This window comes from Protomyctophum parallelum (genome assembly GCF_964188405.1).
Source record: "Protomyctophum parallelum genome assembly, chromosome: 21".
In the NCBI taxonomy this organism is placed as follows: Eukaryota; Metazoa; Chordata; class Actinopteri; order Myctophiformes; family Myctophidae; genus Protomyctophum; species Protomyctophum parallelum.
This window is the reverse complement of record NC_139713.1, coordinates 16,723,821-16,748,252: the sequence shown is the minus strand read 5'-3', so window position 1 is coordinate 16,748,252 and position 24,432 is coordinate 16,723,821. Positions and strand designations below refer to the sequence as shown.

At 41.7% G+C, this 24,432-nt stretch overlaps 2 protein-coding genes across 5 annotated transcripts in view; both read right to left on the bottom strand.

The window, feature by feature from the left end:
* Positions 1–18,322, bottom strand: part of nnt (nicotinamide nucleotide transhydrogenase) — a 335,122-nt gene extending 316,800 nt beyond the window's left edge. For all 3 annotated transcript variants that reach the window (XM_083794109.1, XM_083794108.1, XM_083794107.1), the window contains exons 1-11: positions 18,265–18,322; positions 15,753–15,979; positions 12,671–12,900; positions 11,793–11,992; positions 9,944–10,031; positions 9,712–9,800; positions 8,606–8,796; positions 8,208–8,341; positions 7,025–7,216; positions 6,366–6,522; positions 4,829–4,990 (exon numbers count right to left, since the gene is read on the bottom strand). In XM_083794109.1, coding sequence (XP_083650235.1) covers positions 4,829–4,990; positions 6,366–6,522; positions 7,025–7,216; positions 8,208–8,341; positions 8,606–8,796; positions 9,712–9,800; positions 9,944–10,031; positions 11,793–11,992; positions 12,671–12,900; positions 15,753–15,909 — 1,600 coding nt within the window. In that variant the 5' untranslated portion in view covers positions 15,910–15,979; positions 18,265–18,322. The remainder of the gene's footprint in view (positions 1–4,828; positions 4,991–6,365; positions 6,523–7,024; positions 7,217–8,207; positions 8,342–8,605; positions 8,797–9,711; positions 9,801–9,943; positions 10,032–11,792; positions 11,993–12,670; positions 12,901–15,752; positions 15,980–18,264) is intronic.
* Positions 18,323–19,504: 1,182 nt separating this feature from the next.
* fyb1b (FYN binding protein 1 b) overlaps positions 19,505–24,432 on the bottom strand; it is an 18,574-nt gene continuing 13,646 nt past the window's right edge. The window contains exons 12-19 of one of the 2 annotated variants that reach the window (XM_083793215.1): positions 23,470–23,562; positions 22,804–22,844; positions 22,081–22,171; positions 21,586–21,679; positions 21,290–21,452; positions 20,441–20,474; positions 20,068–20,099; positions 19,505–19,882 (exon numbers count right to left, since the gene is read on the bottom strand). In XM_083793215.1, coding sequence (XP_083649341.1) covers positions 19,860–19,882; positions 20,068–20,099; positions 20,441–20,474; positions 21,290–21,452; positions 21,586–21,679; positions 22,081–22,171; positions 22,804–22,844; positions 23,470–23,562 — 571 coding nt within the window. In that variant the 3' untranslated portion in view covers positions 19,505–19,859. The remainder of the gene's footprint in view (positions 19,883–20,067; positions 20,100–20,440; positions 20,475–21,289; positions 21,453–21,585; positions 21,680–22,080; positions 22,172–22,803; positions 22,845–23,469; positions 23,563–24,432) is intronic. The other variant, XM_083793216.1, reaches the window with a different exon arrangement.

Below are 24,432 nucleotides of genomic sequence, written 5' to 3'. Positions count from 1 at the left end.
AAATAAATAATTAAAATGCCCCCCAAAAAAGCTAAATACAATTCAAATGTAGTATTCAATGCCTTTCTGCTCTATTGGATCTAATGGAACGAGACATAAATTAAGATTATAGAACAAGAAATATTCAACTATTTCGCCCAGATCGGCCCGAACTTGCGCAAAAGAACTTGCGCAAAAGATTTCAAGCCTCTTGAGACTGAGGCTTGAAATCTTCTCAAAGGTGTGAGTGGGGGCGTGGGGGACAGCTCAAGTGAAAATGACGACGTGTTACCAGAAATTAAAGCAACGTGATTACTTTTCTCGTGTCTGGTGTGAATGCAGCTTCAAATTCATGACACAACTGTGATTCCATCTGTTCCTACATGTCATGCAGTGTAGGAAAAATGAAATGAAGGTTTCTATGGCGGCCTATGTAATTTCTCTACCTCTAATATGAAGTTGTAATGAAGCAGCAGTTCACTAAAACCATGCCACTTAAGAGAAAAATCACCTTTAGATTCATTGACTCTTTCTTTGGCATAGTATTGCCAATCCAACATAAAAGAAAACAGCCTGTAATGGCATATTAATGGCAGACTGATTACATTGACCCATTTCAAAAAAGCTCAACCTTGCAAATGTAGAGAATAAATGAATATTCTCTACAACAGAGAAACAGTCACAGTCCAAGTGCCGGGCATGAAAACACCAGCAGACACAGTACTAGGGCGGCTGCATGTGGCTCAGGAGGTAGAGCAGGTCGTCCAACGATCCCTGGTTCGGCGGTTCGAAACCCGGCTCCTCCTGCCGAAGTGTCCTTGGGCAAGACACTGAACCCTACATTGCCTCCAATGAGTCGGGTCGGTGTGAGCTCGACACCATTGGTGTGTGAATGTGGGAAGTGAGACCGTTTGGCTCTCACAACTAAGTACAGTCAGTAATACGATTAAACGCACACACACACGCACGTAACGAAGTGGAATGTTCATCCCAGAGGTTTATGTACATGCTATCTCTATGACAAATCCCACCTACCAGGAGTCAGTACAACAGAAACATAAGTGGCCATTGGCCAAAACTGAATCAGTCCCTCTCAAGTAGATTAAAGCATTTCATCAGACACCAGATATTGATTTCAATGGATATAAAGCCAGTGGCTAGATGATTCAAGATAACCCACCTGTGACGATGATGACTACCAGTTGTAACACTGTAATACTCCCCATAGAAAATATAACTGTCCCTCACTCAACCCCCAAATTCCAACAGGATTCCCTAATGTCTGTCCGTGTGTGTGTGTGTGTGTGTGTGTGTGTGTGTGTGTGTGTGTGTGTGTGTGCGCCCGCATGCACCTGTGTGTCTTTATGATGCCTGGCACAACAACTATAGAATTCCACTGGTTTCAATCTTTCCGTAACCACAGTCAGCCAGTGGCGAAACCAAAAGCGTATTGGTAATAAGAACATGCCAAGATATGCAGGGCAAAATGACCTGGGCACGGCGGCGGGGAGGTGGAAGAACAGAGATATCCCATAAACAAAGAGCAGAACCCCTCAAATTAATCTTCAACCGGCTTTAAATGCCTGCCGACTGCCCAGTCCATGTTGTACTCTGTTGACGTCTCACTCTCGTAGCGTTTTCCACTCAAATTCATACTCCCAGACTTGAACCTAATAAACCATCGTATAATAATGCCTTTGTTAAGTGAGCTCGTCAAATAAAGTGCCTCGTCAACTTCAATGAACTTGAGGACTTGACAACGGGGTGCGGACAATGACTGGCGAGAAGACGAGACGTGGTAATGAAGTGAACGAAGTCGGGACGGAGCCAGAAAGAGGCTAAAAGGGGAAAGGGGAGAACACAGTGGTGTAAAAAGAGGCTAAAAGGGGAAAGGGGAGAACACAGCGACGATTTCTTCCGCCTTCACAATTCCAACATTATCCCAACACTTTGACCCACTAACACGAGTTACCCGACCTAAATTGATAAAGCAGTCTTTCCCTCCCAACAACGAGTTACCCCAGATCTACAAGCTCACAATATTATTTAAGTTAAATCTGACTTGCCTAAGCCTGCAGTGCAGATACCTTGTTACATGTATTTTTCAGAATGGACAATTTTTTAAATATTTTTTCAATACAGAATTAGATCATATCGACATCGGTAATATTGGTTATCGACCATAACAGCAATTAATTATATCGGATATCGATATCGTCCAAAATGTCTCATCGGCACATCCCTAAAAGACAGTATATATAGAGCATAAGTGGTTAAGGGGAAGTGAAAACTCCATGGGACTGTTCTACTACTGGGTGAGCCGACACCGCAACAGATTGCTCTGATGTCTAGCTGCGAGTGGCGTGCGAGTGTGTGTCCCCGAGTGTGTGTGCAAGTGTGTATGTGCGTGTGCGCGGCTGCACGTGTGTGTGTGCGTGTGTGTGTGTGTGTGCGTGCATGCTTTAGTTAACTAGGCAAAGCCCTATACCCAAAGTGCCAAAGATCACAGGCCGCATGTTACATCCGACTCCTATGTGCTTTTAAGGGTGATCAAAGCCCCGGGAACACACACATACATGCCACACACACACGCACTTAGGTCTGTCACCCCGTAACCCCTGGGTGTTAATAAGGAGGTAAGAGAGAGGACACGGCCCTCTGCGTGTTACAATGACTGACATGTCCAAATAGTGCCGGCACGCACAGTCCAATCCTCGCTCCACTCCAAGAGAGAGTGGATGGAACCAAATGGTCACATAAGGAGTTCACAGTTGGACACATTAACCCTGGTGTACACATTATATATATATATATATATATTAAATGTCAGATATACAAGCTCGCCATTGCATTGCGTGTAACGTGTAGCTACAGTATTTGGCTATTTTAGCCATTTGTTTATCGTGTAGGTCAGTCCATGCAACAAAATAAAAATAGCGGTTGTGAGCTAAGGATCCACAATTCTTTCAATTTTTGGAAACGTGTTGAGTGGAATCTTTACCACGCTCAATTATCAGTCTTTACCATCCATCTGACCTCTACATAATCCACCATCAATCCTTTTTTTTCCTTTACTGCATTTTTATGTTTGTAGCCCATTTTTCACCCGTTGACAATTGCCCAAACTGTAATCCTGGACAATTTTACGTCATAGTGTCTGAGCAAATAGACACAGGGCTACAGTATATCTTGCACCACCCCTTAACCATTATCCCTAAACTAATTTTTTACTATTTAAAAAAACCTTTTCAAATAGTTCAAATAGCCGATCTACAAGCTCACAATGCCTCGATGTAGATCGGCTAGTTGAACTATTTTAAAATGTTTTTCAAAATAGTAAATGGCAAATACGTTTCGGGATAAGAGATAAGGGTGGCGCAAGATGGAGCCCATAGTGTCTAATATATGTCATGATTCATACAGGCGTATTTTTTAAGTGGTGCAACCACTTCTACGTCCAGCTTGCAATGTCCGTGTAGCTGTGTACGTGTTTGTGATGTGTGTACCTGTGACCTGTGTTGGGTGAGCATGAGTGGTGTGCGCATGCATGAAATTGGAACGAGAGAAGTATGTGACATGGCTGCCACCTGCTGGACGACGGGAGTTGCACCACTTGGTTCACACTGGTGTGCTTTTTTTATTCCCGAAAAAGGGGAACATACTAGTAGTAGTGATCGACCGATAATCCGATATGGTTTTTGGCCGATATTTCCGATCACCGATTAGTGGACAAATCAAAAAGCCGATAGCCGATATTATGAGCCGATTATTTAAGTTAAAAAAAGTTTTTACAGTAACATAAATTCCAACACAAGAATTCCTTGAAATGCATTATTGATATTTATCGCTTATAAAAAAGGAAGTGCAAGAAGCACCAACATCTTTTTTTTTAATTGCATGTACTGTAGCAGCATATATATGTATCTATCTATATATTTATCTATGAATGCACCAAGTGTGTGTGTGTGACTCCCTGCAGTGGCTCTCTGACTCCGTGTGTGTGTGTGTGTGTGTGTGTGTGTGTGTGTGTGTGTGTGTGTGTGTGAGAGAGAGAGAGGAGACGTCAGTCTGTAGAGCGGAGCTAAGCCGTGTCTACTCCTCCGGAGTCAGACACGCAGCTATACATTTCCTTACAACCGTACTCTACCGGATTTTCAATGAAAGTGGTTGTTTCACCATGTTTGCGCATTTATGAGAAATATAATAATCGGCCGTTCTTTTTCTCGATTATTTGTTTTTAGCACCGATACCGATATTAATTAAAATCATGAATATCGAAGATCACTAGAACATACAATCTCCTCTCATCATGAAACGGCACATCTTAGACGTCGGAGATGGTCCTTCCCCCTTGTTTTGTTTGAAATAATAAATCAGGTAATTAGAAGTCTGCATCCAGAATTACAGTAACTGTAGAACAGGTATAAGCCAAACCCTACTGGAAATTTGTATTGCATCATCTGCTCCTTTTGACCATACAATTAATCGGTAATCGGATATAGAGTGTCAATAGTTTGTGCATCCCTAAAAATCAACAAGATACATCATCATCAAATCGACGGTGTCGTCAACAACAGAAACGTGCGGGCGGTAGGGATTTAACTTCTAGTGATTTTTACTAGTTGACTAGTTGCCTAGTTTACTAGTCGACCAGTCGACTACCGGTAGTTGTTTAACTACCTATTATGTAAAAGAAAGAAAAAAACTTTGTTTAAATCTAGCAATCTAGCTGATCTTGAGGCATACAAAAAAAACGTTTTCTTATCAACTACCAACAAGGTCATCTAGTGGATATAGTCGACTAGTTGAATAGTCGACTAGTTGCTTAAAGGCTTAGTGGGCGGCTCACCTGAGATGGCGTTGGTGACGGACATGAGGGGCGAGTGCAGGGCGGAGGTGACCCCCCACACCGTGTGGTATCCCACGATGCCCGCCAGGCCAAAGATGGTGACCATCTGGGTGAAGGCGGCGTTGGGCGCCGCTATGCCCAGCCCCAGGAGAGTGGCGAGACCTGGGCACACACACAGCGTGGGAGATAATAATGACTAGATTAGTTACCACCACACTGTCTCACACACAGTGGATATTACATGGTGAAAACACTCAATCAAAACTAATCGACCATACGTTATGTATTTTAATAAAATAAAAAAGGTATTCAACATTGTTTTTTATTTTAATAAAATAAAAAAGGTATTCAACATTGTTCAAATCAATTTTATAAAATCAATTTCATTGGAAGCTCCCATGCAATGATTCGCTATTTGTGCGTTGAATAACCAAGTATAAAATAGCTCTCAAGTGGTTAATCACACAAATATTTTAAACACACTATGATTCTTCAGTTAATCTAAAACGTCATCGATAGAAAACAAACGGCAAAAAGACAGGCCTAGCATACAGTACACTCACGCACGCACGCACGCACACACAGTATGTGTGTGTGGACAGAGAGAGAGAGAGAGAGAGAGAGACAGACACAGAGAATGGTCTATACTGTACACATACATACATACTGTGTACATGCTGTATGTACCAGTACTGTGTAATCTAATATGTGATGGATGGTATGGCATGGATAAAATAAACGTTTAGCGTACAAAGCAGCCGGTCTGCAGTAGATCCGTGGTGGTGGGTCTGGGTTTAGGGAAACCAGGCAGCATCACAGCTAAACAATGCTGTCCACCACATTAACCACCACACTGTGCCTGTACATTGAGCTGGGGCGTGGCGATCATTGGAACCCGCCCACTCTACAGCCAGCGCCACTTCAGACACACACACGCAGCAGGAGACTGTTTACAATGCATACTTCCTGGCACTAACAGGGTGTCTGTGTCTGTGTGTGCGTGTGTGCCTGTAATCTACCTGTCTCGCTACTTGCCTCCGGTCCACATGCCAGCAGTGGTGAGAAGAGACTTTGACCGGAATAGTCCTTCCTGACCCAACCAAAAAGGGAGGGCTGGTACTCTCTGATTTGACCTGAAACCTTGTTTAGTGACCCGACCTCACCTCATACGCGTCGGTTTGTTCTAGGGTTTATTATTATCCTTTCTAATTTATTGTTTTATCATTGCCTATACTTCATTTGTGGCCGTTGCTTTAAAGTGAAACTTTGGCCCACTTTCAACCTAGATCTCACGGTTCTGATATGAAAAAAAAAAAAAAAAGTCTTCTGTGTATTTCTCTGTGCAATGTTGATTCGCGAAGAAGTCGCGAAACAATGACGGGGCATCGTCCACGTGGAGTTAGGGGTCTTTAACTCAGAGAGAGTTAAAAATAACACTGATATAGTGTTGATTGGGGGTCCGAGAGATAAGTCTCGTTCGTCATGGATATCAGGCCGAGGGTCCTAGAACGGCTGAGTATCAGCGTAAATAACCCACCTCCGGTGTACATGCCAGCCTGGGTCATTGTTGCCGTGAACGGAGAGATCTGAGCCGCCTTCTCCTTGGCCAGCTCCTGGACACTCTTGGGCTTAGTGAGAGGGGCTGGTGCGGGAAGGTTGTTAGGCTGGGGAGCAGGGAACAGATTCTTCCCGTCCTGGAAGGGGTACAGAGGGGGAAACGGAAGGAGTACATGGAAGTGAAGACAATTAGCAGGGAATCATTGCAATCGCCATTCGCCATCATAAGTCTATGAAGGATAGACAATCAGACATGCATGACACTGTGATTAGAAGCCATCTCTACATTAATAAATACAGTTATGGCATCCAAATAATAAATAGGGCATACTGTAAAATGTAAATTGTCTATACAAAATTAACACCTTGTATTTAAAAGAAATGGCTGTTGTGAAAGAATGTGTCAAATGTTGAATTTTAGCATTGCTATTTTGGAGGAATGTTCACCAAAAATAGCAGACCTAAAGTCTGTTATGTTATGATTTCTTTTGTGAGCTTTGTCGAAGAGATTTAGTGTAGAGGGGGGAACAGAAGCAGCTCATGTCCGGCCAGGCTTCTAAGCAATAAGCATAGAGGATTGAAGTGGTTAAGCATGTGTTCAGCATACCTGTACCGGTAAAGAGAGGCCTGGTACAGTACCTGCATTACAATAGATCCCCTGATGACATGGTCTATGGTTCCATAGTTGAACTCCTCCTTGACGTTGAAGTGAAAGTTCTCCGTGTCGGGGCTGATGGCCCGGATCAACTTGGTGATGTTGTTGGAGTACAGAGTGCTGGACTGCGTGGGCAAGCGGCTGGGCAGGTCCGTGAAGCCAATGTGCGTTACTCCCTGCGGCAAAATCACAAAGAAAACGTACTTCATAAAAACGCACAACAGATAATGGTTGACGTCAACTATATTCAATTCAATTCAATTTTCAATTCAAAGGCATATCCTTTATTGGCATGAGAAAACATACGTTTACATTGCCAAAGCAGAAAGAACAATACAGCAATACAATCAAATATACTATATACTAGTCTCTTGTGACTACAAAACCAAAAAAGGGACAAACGTTAAACAATCCTAGGGATTTGTGGGACTACTGCTGCGCTATGAATGCAATCTCAGTTTTAATTCTACCAGGATTCGAGGAGGAGGCTAATTACTAATTACACAATTCTGCCCCACCGGCAGCACTCACCCTAATGAGGCCTATAGGTCATCATAGCTCATAAGCCTTTTGAAGCTGCACGAACAGAATATGAACAGTTGAGATTATGTATGCATTTATTTTAGCAGGGAACAAAAAAATATGTTTTGGCTAGAAGACCTTCCTCAGTGTATTCCTGCGTTGTACACATCAAAACCAAAAGAATCCAAACATGACGTCGTATCAGGTTTTGCAGACAATGGGGCTCATTTATCAATGGAGTGTATATTCTGCCTTAAATTCGAGGGGTGGGGTTTGGCGTACGCCCACGTCAACGTGACATTTATTAAGTGATCCTATAGCCCATCCTAGACCTGGTCGGAGCTTTGATAAATGTCACGTCCAGTCATTTAAATAACACGCCTTTAAGTTTAAATATTCTCGAAACCCCCCAATTCTACGACACAAATAACCGGAATTCTACCAGACAACATATGGAAAGCATAGAGTTATAATGGAAAGCCAATAAAATAAAATAAAAGTGTCCCCCGCAAAACATTTTCAGATGAGGGTCCACGTCCAAATACATAATGTTGGGGGCACAAAAAAAACTACTGATTTGTAAAATTGCCGTTGGGTCTAATTGGGCTAAACGGTTGTATCTTGTGTACAGTAGGGTGTTCATACCTTGTGTACCGTCAGCTCCCCGGGGACAGTGGTCTCGATGTTTCCACCAGCCTCTGCAGCCAGGTCCACCACCACAGAGCCATCTTTCATGCTCTCGATCATGGCCGTGGTGATGAGGATGGGGGCCTTAATACCTGCATGGTTAACAAAAGGAACGAACCACGGGTCATTATGTGTGGGCCGAGAGTCAACAAGCGTTTTGTCACTGTCAAGCGGAAACCTTGCGCAATGTGCACGTCGCTTCTCTGTTAAGTGGCACTGAATGATACTGTTCCAATGGATTCCAAAGTAGTTATCGTTAGTGACTCTTTTTGATACAGAGACAATCATGGCGACTAACTGTTCAGGAGAGGAGAAAAACTGCGTGCGTGTGTGTGCGAATGCGTGCGCCACTGTACCAGGGATAAGAGCAGTGCTGATGAGGATGTCGACATCCAGACACTGCTTGGCGAACAGCTTCATCTCTGCCTCTATGAACTCCTTGGACATCGTCTTGGCGTAGCCTCCCTGACCGTCTCCCGACTCCTTGACGTCCGTCACCTCCAGAGTTTCTGCTCCCAGAGACTTGAACTGCTCCAACGCTGCAGCTCTGGGAGGACCGAAGAAAGAGAAGAGTTTAACGCTGAAACAATTCCTTTATTGAGGCAACACCGGTCTTAATGGTGTTTCATTCAGGTGGCAAGATAGTTCCTCCACACAGCGAAGTTGACTCAAAGTAATGAACTGTGAGGGAAAGAACAACGGTTTCCCACTTGGCCCCACTTGAGAATCTAAACAGTGTTTGTGGCCCCCAAGCATACTGTATGACCATTTAAGTGATCAGATGGGTGGGCCGCATGAAAATAGCAGATCCATAAGCTCACAATAAGACGCGTTGCAACACATCGTAAGCTTGTAGATTTGCTATTTTAATATGTTCCACCCGAATAGGGATGCCACGATTTAGATTTCACCGGGTTAAGGAAATGGACACATTATGTACAGCACAGAAACATCAGTAGGCAGTGCAGGGTCCATTGGCGAGAGCTGAGCAGTCCCACTACATCACTGCTCGTTGCTGCCATCTAGTGGCCGGTTAGAAGACAAACCCAAATCTCATCCTCGGATACTAGTCCAAACATAGGGTTGAATCCTCTCCTCTCAGTTGTTTTCTCTATTTGTGTCAGAATGCGGTTAAATAATACATACATTTTGTCGTTTAATGGTATATTCAGTGGTTTCACTTAATTCAAATATCACTTATTTTTTGTTTTGTTTGATAATCCTCCCTACTATAGAGTGTGCTTGGTGTGTGTGCTGTTGGCCTGTGTAGTGGCCGTAGTGCGTGCATGTGCACATCTTGTTACCGGGGCGGACCGGGGTTTTTTCCAAATCACCCAAATCACTAAATGCTATAGTAGGTAACTCTATAGCAGGGTTTGGTCTAGTTAACATAACCTGAAGAATAACTTTTTTTAAATCCAGGATACGTTGTTTTTACACAAGGAATTAGTAGAAAACAAACCTTGTATCAAAGCCTCGGACAATGGCTCCCATCGCTCGGGCAGTGCCAGCTGCTGCCAAACCAGCCACACCACCTCCAATGATCAGAACCTATAGCCGCACGCACGCACGCACGCACACGCACACGCACAGTGAAACAAACACCACCTGTTAAAGATACAGTATGAAAACAATACTGGCAATGCAATTCACGTGCACAGTGAGTGCACACAACACAAATATATCATACACACCTTTGCAGGTGGTACTTTCCCAGCTGCAGTAATCTGCCCAGTGAAAAACCGCCCGAAGCTGTTGGCTGCCAGCACCACTGATTTGTACCTGAAATGACACAAAACATGGACATTGTCGTCATCGTCATCGTATGGACATGATCTACTTCCATGTATGGAATCCATGAATCCACACTGTTCTTTCTCCTATAGAGCACCGAAGTCTGACGTCAATATCGGTAGAATCCACGGGTTCATGTACTTTTTATTTGCATTGTAGCAATTAGGGGTTCAGTGTCTTGCTCAAGGACACTTCGACACTAACTCTGAATTAGACTAGAAACAGACTTTATCAAATATGATTGACCGACTGTCGTAAACGATACAGAGACACCTCCCTGACACTGGCAGAGACAGCTTGTTTATTTTTGGACCACAATGCTTATATGAAACGGTTTTAAGATGAGCCCATGTTATTCTCCATAGAGAAATTACTTCCGTGAACCAGGGGATGAGCGAGTGACGTCAGGACTTCGGCGCTCTATTTAATCATAGTGTAAGTGTGCAGAAGGCAGAAGCCTCTTTATTTATTCATATATTAAGACCTTTTTAATGCCACTTTTAGTGAAAATGTAGGATGATTTTTTTTTTAAGCCAGGACAACGCTCCACACGTCCCAGACTCTTCTCCCTTCTGGCTCCAAAACGATGGAATGAACTTCCCATTGCAGTCAGAACTGCAGAATCACTCCCAATCTTCCGCCGTAGTCTGAAAACCCACTTCTTCAGACTCCATCTTAGCCCGTAGCGCTTGCCCTAGCCTCGACGACCTTACAGGCGTATGCAAAGGCTCAACTTGTCAAATTTAGATAGGATTTTTATGTAGACATAGCACTCTATTCTGTAGTTTTCATAGTACAGATATTGGGTCCAACTAGTTTTCTTTCTGGTTGAACGTTGCTGAACAGTGTTCATGGTGCTGCTACACCATGTTGGATCTTATAATGGAAGTTTTTTATTTTAATGTTATGCTATAAATAAGTTAAACAGGCTCAAACTCCATTCTTTATTGTAGATCTCATCATCACAGCAGAGAGAGACTGGTGTCTCCCTCCAGAGCTCAACACCAGCGGCACCCCCAACACAAATGTTCCTCACCTCTTTATACACCTACTTTATTCTATAACTGACGCATGTTTGAAATAGGTTTGAGTGCGTCGGCTGTTCGTAAGGAGTTTGTCAGGGAGGATACGTTTGTCACGGAAGAACAGGTGACGATCAGCCCCCTTGCAGATCATCTACTAAAACTATAGTACTATAGTACTTGCGCGCTCTGCTTGCGCAAGTAAATACGCACATCACTTAGTGGAGGTGCTGGGTTCAAAATCTGAAAAAGAGACACTTACCGATCAAATGGACTGTTGCCACCTTCAATAATAATGATAATAATAGTCTTTATTGTCTCCACATCATATATTTTTGTTGTCATGGACACATTAACACATTAATAATTCCATTATTTTATTATTATAAAAGCATTAAGACCCATTTTAACCCTCAATGGCTTCCTTTCTGAAAAATAACATCACTGTAAAAAGATTCACACGTTTAGATATTCAATTTACAATGAGATGCGGACGGGAGCTGGTGCCACTTGGACCCGGACGTAACGTAGCACTACAAAATGATGTCGGACTTAAATACTGAATACCCTTGACACATAATATAGATCAACAGCTAAACCGCTGACAGACATTTCATTTGTCGTCACCACTACAGTATATGCACTGATAGTATGGTTAGTAGTACATATACCATGCAACTTGTATGCAGGTGTGTGTCTGTCTGTCTGTCTGCGTGCGTGGCCTTACCCTGCGATGTTGGCCATGGAGCTGAGTGCATCGAAGCCCTGGGCGATGGTGACCCTGGGCACCTGGTCCATGGCCAGCACGGTGGCTTTCTTCTGAGACAGCAGGTCCATCAGCTCAGGGTTCTGGGCCGGGTAGATGAAACTGACCAGGGTCGCCGACTCCTTCATGAGCTCGATTTCATGTGTCATGGGAGCACGCACCTGTGCAGAAAGGAGTGGGTTGGATAAAGGATGACATGAAACAATCGTAACTCCACAGATTACCTCGAAGATTGCACTATATCATTTTGAGAAAAAAAACACATACAAATATAAAAACCTTATTCGAAGCGGATGGGTTGGGAATCGAGATTTATACTGAATTTGTGAAGGCGATATCTGAGGAGCGCCTTGAATGAGTCTCTATAAACATATCTCAGCTGTCCAAAATGTTCATTTTTCAGAAAATTAAAAATATAAATTTTTCAGGAAATTAAGAAAACCTTATATATTTAAAACAAAGCAATACATCATCATCAAAGTTGGTGTTGTAACTTTATATAATATATAGTTACAACACCAACTTTGAAATTGACAATATTATTGTCAATTACTTCCATGAGAGGGGGAGACGTGGTGGAGTTAGTTGCTTTAGCAGACATTTTGAGGGTCCAATGGCGTTAAGAGGTTTTGTCCGAATCACTTTTTATTACTTTCCATTGGTTCAATATTTTCGAAAAAACACACAGACGTAAAGGGTGTTCAAAAACCTCAAAAATAGAGTTATTTGGTTTCCTCCCGACAGTGTGTAAACGGGCCAAACGGCAACTGTTTGGGAGACGAATACAAGTGCAAGGCGTTTCCCTCTAGCTTGTGGAAGCAACCCCCATCGTCCCTTACCTTAACGAGCACGTCAGACGCCAGCACGTCTTTGACGTCCTGGATGGTGGCTCCCGCCTGGGCGTACTGCTCGTCGGGGAACTTTGCGGACTCTCCGGCTCCCGACTGGACGACCACGTTGAAACCCTGCTTGACCAGCGCCTGGACTCCGGCCGGAGATATCGCCACGCGGCGTTCATTCTGGAAAATCTCCTTGGGAACACCGACCGTGACTTGTTTGTAAGGAATGCCTTGAGAAGACAACGAGACAACGTGCAAGTTGGGTTTAATTAAGGGATTCCTTGTTGTCACCCGACTGCTTTACACACGTCGGCTACAAAAGGTGGCCCATTCCATTAGTTAGTAACAATTCATACAGATACACTTTCTTCTATAAAAACAAATATTGGAGGAAAAAGGATATGCAATCAATTCAAACATAGCCAGATTACACTCCGTATCAAGCGGAGACCTTTGAGGGGTGTGTGTGTGTGCGTGTGCGTGTGCGTGTGCGTGTGCGTGTGTGTGTGTGTGTGTGTGTGTGTGTGTGTGTGTGTGTGTGTGTGTGTGTGACTGTGTGTGTGTGTGTGTGTGTGTGTGTGTGTGTGTGTGTGTGTAAACCATTTCATGTCCTTTCATACAAGGGCAAGGGTGTTTGAAGGAGAAGAACTGTGACTGGAGTGGAAACCTTGTTTACCATAAATACACCCGCAGGCATTTCTAAGCTGACCATCTAGGCCAATGTCCTATATAATAACTACCCAACAAAAGGCATCGTCTTTCCCACTGCCAAGCCGTTACTAAAACTAAAGGCTGTTTAATATACGAATAAGACAAGTGTTTGTCGATAGTGTAAGTGTTCTCCACAGAGATAAATTAATTCTCTAAACAAAAGGACAGACGGAAAATCACGTTGACAGTTCACAAGGGCCTTTTTCAACATCAAGGCTTCAACATGACAAGCAACTTAAAAAAAGTGACCAGGAGTCTATCTGTGTAGCTTTAGTTATGGGTAACACGCGAGCCAAACGTGCGTGCCAACTTGCTACAGTATACAGAATGTCCTCCGTGTTTTTGTGATAAACACCCTCATCACTGCGGCTAGCCATCCGTTATCAGTTAGCTAACCATCATCCCCATTAGCGTATATCAGTCAACACATTGAAAACAAGGCGGTTGTTTTAGCATCAATTACATAATCCTGGTTGCACATTAATACTGAACATTCTCTTACTACAGCATCTGCGTATGTTAGTGTAGACCGTAGAGGGACAATAGGAGAGAGGGCTCTATTTTCGTCCATGTTAAACCCCTTATCCCTAAACTACTTTGCCTTTTTTACTATTTTGAAAATAACTTTTGAATGGTTCAACTAGCTGGTTCGACATGTTGTGAGCTTTTGGCTAGATGGGCTATTTGAACTATTCAAAAACGTTTTTCCAAATAGTAAAAAAAAAAAAAGGCAAAGTAGTTTAGGGATAAGGGGTTTAGCATGGATGAAAATAGAGCCCTTAAGAGACTTGGGGGGGACTCTGGTCAACCAAGTATTTATAAGTGGTTCTGGGTCCATTCAGGATGGTCTGGTGTACGGTCCTGTGTGTGTATTAACGTTTCTCTGCTCTTCACTTGGATGTGTTCTGTGGACTCTGACTATCAAGAGACAACCAGTTGATACTGTGCCAAGAATAGACACTACCAGCTGCCACCAGCTCACACGCTGAGCTCTAGGAATGTGAGGTCACGATGACCCTTCAGTGACAGTGACATGCACGCGGCCGTGTGTGCACAGGGACGTCAGCGTTATTACACAATACTACGCTCACTGGCACAAAACACGCACGCCTGCCGCATCTGTTTGATGTAGGCAGACGTAAGCTAAAAGCGGTACGCATGGGAATAAAGCACCTGCAACCGGCTGACACCGGTGTTCACTAGGCGGCCAAACGTCCTGCTTGTGTGTACGGTGACGACCGGGTTAAACTGAAGCCGTGGGAAATGGGAGTAGTGCAGCGCAGGCGGTACAGTGTGCGACCTTGGCCTTGGATTGCAACATACACACATACTGCACAGTGGGGGATGCTATGCAACAGTTAACCCAAATTATCAATTTTAATCAATTATAAAACGTTAATAAAATAGACGAAAGACGATTAATAATCTTTTGGCTATTATGGCCAAAAAGTATGTATGTATACAAATAGTTCAAATAGCTTGTAGATGTGCTATGTTTTACTATTTTTGCACCAAACCATTGTGTAAAAAAACAAGTAGAAAGTGCTTCATCAATTTCTATGTAAATAACCAATAGTTGCAGCCCTACTGTACAGACACATTACATACATACAGTGCAGGAATCAATAACTATCATGCAAATTACAAAAGGACTGAAATGAATGGGGAAAAAAGGACACCATTCAGTTTAGTCACCTTTACGGCAGACTCATGAAAACCTGTCGCGTGTAGCAAATTATGTTATCGGCTAGTTGGGTAAGGGTTAACAACAGCAATATTGCAACACATATACATATTGTAAAACAGGAATGCTGTTGTCATATTGCATCACTACAGTATCACTACAGCGCCACCAGTTATCACCTTTACTTAGAAAGCAAGCTTTATTAGAATGTACTGTATATCAAGTTGGATTCAGTATTGTGGTATTCGGGTCTAGGGCAGGGACTCAAGCCTGTACTGTACTCAAGTCACATACAGTACTATAAACCCTTACTTGACTTGATCTCAACTATTTGTCGAGTTGTGGATGTTTTGGCTTCCTATGCCGCAAAGTAAACCCAGGTGCGAATCCTGAGGGTTACCATTACGAATAGACTACAACATCCTTTCGCAGGACAACTAGCATTAGTTTAATTATTGTTATGCCTCCACAATAATATGAATGTGCAAGAAAACCAATTCCAAACGAAAACGACATTGTGTAAAGCGTTTCAAGGCTGCAACCACTGATTATTTTATTAGTGATTATTCCATGGATCACTTTTGTCACGAGTTTTGAAGAGACTTCTGTGTGTAGCCGGCCCGGCGCGCAACTCTGCAGACAGCCCAAGTTAAACGAAGCAACACAGACACAGTCTCGGTGTCTTACCTAGTGGACTAGCGCATCGTCCAAGAGCCTGGTGGGTCCTGAAGAAGCGCAGGCATGGTGTTTTGACAGCACGGGCACTCTGCAGCTTAACACATGACACCCCACTGAACAGAGGGGCTGAGCAGCTGGTAGCCACGACGCGTAGCAGGCTCGCCATGGTGCACACTCCCCACTCTCATACGGCAGGGGGAGCTCAAAACTAGACAGACTGCACTGTCTCTCGCTACCTAGAGGCAGACGGAGACGGGAAGTGGAGGGAGAGGGAAGTAACAAGAGAGAGAGAGGGGTCATAGTAGGAGTGAGTGGAGAGTGCGGAAAGAGGGAGGGAGAGGCAGACAAGGACAAACAAGACAGTGGGAAGGTGAGAGACGTGAGGAAAAAGACAGTTTACTTTCAAAAGCAGGCTATAAAAGCAAGTCCTTTCTCTAGGAATGCTTACAAGTAAGTACAGCGCATATGGTACCGTATACGCACATGCTATGCTATGTTTAGGCAACAGGTCGAATCCACTGCAAATGCTTTAAACTTTGCCCTAGAACTTAAATGGCTTCCCTGTCGGACAACCTGTCCTATGTGACCTACAGTACAAAGTCCATGACTCACATCTTGATTGGTCGTAGAATTATGTTCCTGCTGGTTCATTCAATTCCAAGACAAACCCTGTCATATGCATTTGTCTTCTTCTACGACACAGATATGACGAGGACAAACAGAAACACTTGGATAATGAAAATACTAGAAAAGTGTTTGCCAATAATTGAATTACATAATAATTATAACACATGATATAATAACACATGTTATGACAAATAGTAGGGGTGGAATAGCTAATTATTATTTATTTCACGTAGTGGAATTGGCAGAAGCCGCAGAACTACAAGTTCTTGCCGCGTGATGCATATTTTTGATATAATATACGAAATAAAACAAAATATAAAAAAGTAATCAATAGCATAATCGGCAAAGGAAAGAATCAATAGTTGCAGTCCTCTAGCACACAACACTGGAACAGTCAAGGGCACTGGCTGGAAAAATACATCATGTAGTGGTCAGAGAGGAGGTGATATTACTGGAATACTCTGGACGAGCCTGACATCATATTAGTAACATAACATCATTGATTAACGGCTAATCATTAAACAACACTAGGGCCTACTAACTATAACACTGAAAGGCTGGGGAGCAAATTAGGTCACAAGGCATATATATACTAGGGATGTCCCGATCACGTTTCTTTGCTCCCGATCCAATTCCGATCATTTGATTTTGAGCATCTGCCGATACCGATTTTTCCCGATCCGATATTTATATTTCATAGAACACGTTTATGCCATAGTACAAATCACAGACAATTTCCAGTCTAATGATATGGATATAATATTGATACTATAGGGATGTCCCGATCACACTTTTAGCTCGCGATCCGATCATTTGAAAACGATGCGATTGGCCCCGATTTCTGATCAACCGATCCGATCGGTACAACCCTATACTGTAGGTCTCTAGACTTTGTCTAGAGTGAAGAGACCATGCAGCTCAAAACACAATGACAAAGCCATTGTGATTCATTCAAAGCCACAATACTCAACGACAATAACCATTATAATGTCTGAGTTTGAGGACAACAGGAGGACAGCCTGCATGCATGGACCATAAACTGTAACTGAATCATATAGGCCAGTCAATCCATTGGAGAAAATACATGACATATGCATGCATATGTGCACTCCCCTGTCACTGTGCTGTGACAGTGACTTTAATATGCTTCTGCATCTGTCTAAAACTAATAAAAACTGGGTCTATATACCACCACGTCATCAAGCCCTGTATAACTAACTAACTAACTGTCCGGGGGGGGGGGGGGGGGGGGAGCTGTAGGTTATTATGGCAGACGTGTGAGTGACACCGGGTTGGTTGGACATTATCTTCACATCCCGCACATGGAAACTTATACACGTGTACTGTGTACAGTATATATATATATATACACTGTCTGTCAGTTTATAAGATACAGTCCAGACCAGCACAATTATTTGCATAAAAAATAAATAAACGTTTTCAAGTGTTTGTTTCTCTTTTATAAATAATATATCCTTCAAACTGACTCCTGCTGTGTCAGGAGTTTATAGCAGCTGCAGCCAAACAACCACTTTTGGGGTTTTTTGTCTCCATTGACAACAAAAAGAAAGTCGGATTATACGCCGTCGTGCGACTGTGTCGCGCACATAAAACAGCAGATGTACAAGTTCACCAACGTGTCGCGTCGCGACGCGTTGGTGAGCTTGTACATCTGCTATTTTATGGAGAGAGAGGAAAAAATGCTAACTCGAGCAAAGCTAGCTTATGGCTAACAAACAACCACGGCTGTTAACGCGCATTCACATGAAATGACATTAAAACACTAAAATGCAGACACACAGTCACACACGCCGTAACTGAGAGGAATGCATGCATGGTCAAAACGTGGCCCCCCAAATGAAAGCTTAGTTCCCATACATTAAACAGCACTGACCTTTGCAGACAGCTCTGTGACTCTGTGCCTGTCTGTTCGGCCGGAGGACAAGTTGGACCGTAAAGCGGGTCACGTTTTTGGAGAGGGGGGGGGCTGTCTGTCTGCCGACCCGGAAGATCATCATCACATGAATATGATTTTTTTTCATATCATTTTTGAGGATGCAATTTTTTATTTGATGATTTGATTGTATAATTTATGATGCGTCATTCGTCAAATATGACCCATGGACCAAAACAAACAAAAAACGCGTCCATGCAGCATCATCATCAGATCAGATAGGCCTTTCATTGATATCTGATCTGATATGATGATGATGATGGACGCGGTGCCAAAAGTCATATTACAATAACTCGCTGATCATTAACTTAATTAATACACCCGAGAGCAAACCTCTTAATATTCTTTAAAAAAAATGATTTCGTATTCATTGATTCATCATGTTTTATGTAATACTAGTAGGCCTACAGACATTCTAGGCTAGGGTAATACTAGGCCTACCAACCACGACCCAATTGATGTTTTAAACGCAAACGTCGATGCATGTGAAATAATCAAGATCAAATAGATTGGAAAAATAGTACGATACTTGAATGAAATGATTGAATCAATCAATACGTAGCGGGCCTGGTAGGCTATGATATTTTGTCTGCATCATATTTGAAATGTGTAATGTCAATGAAGATCCACTGAGGGGCGCTGCTGTACTATGCTGTACTGCTATGAAGCTTTCATCCATGGCTGCTGTGCCTCCTGATTGATTGATTGATTGATTGATTGATTGAAGTATTTATCAACAGTTTGCAGAATTACAGTACATTTCAAGCACAACTCATTACAAAAACTGTTAACTGTGAGTGGACTGGTGGACTGAATGTCTGTCCAACTGTCTAGTGGAGGCTGTGCTCTGGATGTGCTGAACATAAAACGCATGGTGATGCTCAAGATAGGAAACCTAAGCGTTTTGGTCCAACACAAAGTTCTATTCGAAAAGAGTCTAAGGGCAAATTTGAATTATCTAGTCATTCTTATTCTCTCTTATTTGTTTATCTAAGAGTACATTTTAACAGCAGGTTAAATTAATCAAATCTCCTCCTGAACGAGAAATCAAACCAAAATTGCATAGTTATTTTTTATTGTTGAACAAGTTACAACATTTAAGCCCTGGACAATGTTCCAAAATTGTACACAGAAGTTTTGAAACTGGTACCAGGACAAAAAAAAGAAAAGGGAAAAAGAATACAAAGGGAGACATTTAAAATGAGAAATTAAATACTGCTGCTTCATGTAATGTTTTCCAATTGTGTCTTTTGACATTGTTGATTTTACACTGTAGCCTACCTAATTGCAACCCAAAATATGTTATATCATTAAATATGTTTCATGTTGCAAAAAATAAAAAAAATCTGATCTTAACAAATACAATAATGTATAAAAGACTGTATTGTTCTCATGACTGATGATAAATGCTAACATCACATCAGCAAACACAATAAATAATGTAAAGAAAACATATCAAAGTAAAGAATCAGGCCTAATGCCAAAGAGCATTCGTAATAAAGTCATTGCAATACAGTGATTAGAGGGGTCTTTTTTCAGTCGTTGTCATAGATGCAATCTGTGGAGAAATCATATCAACTATATGAACATTTGCCATGAAATAGAAAATCCAAATAATCAAAACAATAGTAAAACCTCCTAGTAGTATTTGAGTGTTCTCATTTTAGTATTTTAGACAGTGTTTTTTTGTGTGTGTAAAGTATGTGTTCATTATAAAATTACCCCCTAAACATTAAAACGTACCATCTCCAATGTCATCATAGATATCAGCATCCCTAGGAACAGCAAAAGAAAATAAAGAATACATGAATACGAATAAAGAATTACATAATATATAAATGAAGCTGTACATCTGTGTGTGTGTGTGTGTGTGTGTGTGTGTGTGTGTGTGTGTGTGTGTGTGTGTGTGTGTGTGTGTGTGTGTGTGTGTGTGTGTGTGTGTGTGTGTGTGTGTGTGTGTGTGTGTGTGTGCATGTGTTTTTAAGCTGTACATGTGCGTGCATGTGTGCGTGCATGTGTGGGTGCGCGCATGCGTGCGTGCGTGCATGCGTGCGTGCGTGCGTGCGTGCATGCGTGGAAGCAATCATGTGTTTGTCTTTGAATGGGTCATACTTACTCCACGTCAATGTGGTTTGTCGAAACATAGCCAACTGCAAAGGAGAGTGTAATAGATCATTAATATTCATCTCAGACAGTAAGACATACATGTACACATACATGTACTATTCTGACAGGTGGGTTTAGACACATGGGTATAGCCTACTAGTGTAGTATACTGTAGGAACATTTTCACTGTTAAAGACAAGATGAAATGAGAAAGGTTCTAAAAGGTATTATATCTTACATACTGTAGGTAGAGGCCTCGTATAAGCCCTTTGGACTTCTTGCCTCAACCTGGCACTTTCCCCTCATGTTTTTATGTATGTTTCATTGTATTGTTTTAATACTGTGCTAAATAAATATCAAATAATAAGAATAATAATAACACAAAAAATAAATGTCTTATTATGTTTATATGAAAACCAATCATGTTTTTTTTATTCTGTCTCTTTCTTCTTCTTCTTGTAAAACAAAATGTGTGCTTATGTAGGCTTGAACCAACCAATTTCAACTAGTGGAATCATGACAGAGACCCACCATCAATGTTCAATTGTAATTCTTCATGTTAATTTTGACACGCCAATCTCTTCAACATTTAACACAAATTCCTCCAAACATTATGTCCTGCCTGTCTATCCCGTATCACTCAGAAATAAAAGTGTTACATTTAACATTAACATTTTGGTCAATTTGTACACTTTCAGTGTTATTAACACTGATGCTAATTTAACAAATGCTAATTTGAACACTGTGTTAAATTAGCATTTGGGTCAATTTTTTACACGTTATCATTTAGTTAGGAGAATTAATTCTGTATTTTAATAGTATAGTATATAGACAGACACTAGACAGTATAGTTACTCACACTTGCCCTCTTCATTCCTACAGATCAGCTTGTTGTCCACGGCTTTAACAATGACATTGACAGTTTCCCTCGGTTTGATTGCCAGATCTTTGCCACTCCACTTTTTATTAGATAATGTGGGGATGATGGTCACCTGATAAAGCACCTGGATCTCCCCTTCATACTACAATAGTGTGGAAAGGATAAGAAGTCATGTGATGTCTTGCAATGTTTGAAAAATGAAAATCATTGCAAAGAGCTACAGATAAGAATCACATGAGTGAGGGAACAGCAATGATGTAAGCAAAATCACATGCCTTGAACTTTTTCCTGAAGTCTCTTTCCTCTTTCTCAAACTTTTTCTGCTTCTTTGGGTCCATCTCTTCCATCTTGTGTTTCAAAGCTGTGAGGCTAGAGAGCAAATACTGTATTATAATAACTTTAGGCCTGACCTCAAATAAAAATAAAAATCTTCTAAATCCTCCAGTTTTCTGAAATAAATATTTTCACGATTTTTCTAAAATAGCAGACCTACAAGCTCGTAGCGCGCCACTTGGTGGCGCGCTATGAGCTTGTAGATCTGCTATTTTCAATAGCTAAATTATAACATAATGTTTAAAACACCAAAAGGGGTTCCCGCCCAAAATGGGTTAAATAGTAGAGATTTTAGTGGTCAAATTGAGATCTTAATGATGAGAAAATGAGAAAGCTGGCAAGTAACAGAATCCACGTCACAGCCTTTTAGACTTTAAAATGCAATATATGCTATATGTGTGTGTGTATAAAACATTTTGGCTCTTTAGTAGTTTTACCTGCTGATTAGCGGTGGAAGACGAACAATTTGAGAGTCAACATCATCATAAATGTCTTCATCAACTGCTGCTCCAGACTGGTCTGAGGAAACTAAAACAGGAATTGTTGAGTAAGTTGGCCAAGAAGAACACATTCTCATTTAGAGCAGTGGTTCCCAAAGTGGGGTCCGGGGACCCCCAGGGGTCCTTCCAGGGGGGGTTCCAGGGGGTCCCCAGCTAAATGATAGTTTGGAACTCTCAGAGTTAAATTAACATTGATTTTACAATATAAATTGGGCGTCCCAGAGATAGAAATGTCATTAAATGGGGGTCTGCAGACTAATATGCATGTCAAACTGGGGGTCCTTGAAATTAAACGGGTTGAGAATCACTGCTAGAGCCGTAAAAATATATTATATTATATGATTTGGAATATCTTTTCAAATGGGGGGTTCGCGGGCTAATTAATGTAAATGTGGGGGTCCGTTTGGGAACCACTGATTTAGAGCGTGGGCCTCAGGGAGGAACTGCAAAAGGAGTAGTAGGATGTTGCACTGGAAGCTGTCCTGGGACGTACAGTATACAAATTAGCTACTGTATAGCTAACTCTGAGCCCAACAATTCCATTGCATATATTATTATTTTTTGATGAGAAGAATAGTTCATGGATCATAACCGTGAAGCACAAACTGTTTAACAAAAATATAACTACAGTATAATAGCATTTAAAAAGAAAATAGATACCTGAATTCCCCTCTGCAGAAAACTGGCTTGGTGGAGGTACTCTGACGTGGAAAAAAGGTAGGCCTATTAGCATTAATATATTATACACATTCAATATAATTGCATGGGTTAACATTGGATTAAATAAATTAGTAAGTAGTAAAATGTTCTGATCATGCAATGATAAGTCATTAGTGATTAGTTAATTGCACATAATTTGTTTGCTTCCACCTCCACGTTGGGAGGTAATTCCTGACTGAAACAACAGAAATTAATGAATCCACATTAAAATAACTTTAAATAATTAGTAAAGTGACCAGAAATCGAAACACCGATTCCAATTAATCAACAATCAGCTGAATGTTACTCTAATTGATTGGCCTGTCTTGTCAGTAATCAAACTTAAATTATTACGACTAATCATTATTGTTAATGAAAAGGGTGTAGATGCCCATATTGTGCTGATCTGGAGTCAGTTGTTACTCATAAAGTGAAGGAAATGGTGTGTGGAAACATGACTTCTAATCAGCAAACAAGGGCAACTTCACGCCAAAGTGGTTATTTAAAAAAGTTCAGGGATTAGCATCATTGGGCGTGCAGATCTGTGATCATGTCGTGCTTCATTTCTCCTCCGTAGTAGTGGGATCACAAAGTGTAAACCGGGCTTTACAACGGAGAGTGTTTTACTCATTGGTGGTAGTAGCAGGTTTCCTCCACTCAAACATCCTCAGGAGCCCACGAGACATTGGTGACGACTTGCGTTCCAGTGGAACAGAGGGACTTGGGAGCATGTCCAAACCAAAGGTGAAAAGTAAGTACCATTTTGTTTCTCTTTAAATATTCAGTTTCAGTTTGTTACTTGTGAACACACGTGCATACTGTATATGTTGACTTTATGGTATAGTTCTGTGTGTAAAGCCCCGTTTCCACCGCCCAAGCTAGCTTCAGCTTTGGCCGGTCGGAACGGGGCTTAAGTAAGCCTTGCACAGCCTTGAGGCCCATATATAGGGGCGTGAGGCAGCTTGATGTACAAGTACACCCCCTGGACATGACGCTATATGTCGCAGGGACTTACCTCCCAATCCGACCCTTGATGCTGAGTGTCAAGCAGGGAAGCACTGGGTCTTTGGTATGACCCGGCTGGGCATCGAACCCTGACCTCCCAGTCTCAGGGCGGACACTCAAACCACAAGGTCACTGAGCCGTAATGTGTTTACAGTATGCATTATCTTGTGTTGAATACACATTCTGACGAAAAATGCATCATGTTATTTGTGTTGTTTGTATTTACAGTAATACTGTAGCAACATCCTCATCTTTGTTGGATTTAATTTCAATATTTCTTTATGCTTTTGATTTGTTGCATCAGCAATACAGGGAGCGGATTTGGCATCATGTATTGATCATTACTCCAAACAATACATTTATGGAGATATGGTTAAATAAGATCATTATTAGATGCATCTAAATGAACATGTCGTGGCTCTGAAACATGGCCCAATTACTAATAGCGTGTAATGCTGGTGATACAGAAATGTAACCTTATTCATTGTAAGTTGTTAATATAAACTCTCAGCTGAATATAAAAACGACATCTTATAAAACCTTATTTTCTTCTGTATGGGTCAGTTCATTCATTTGTATACTATT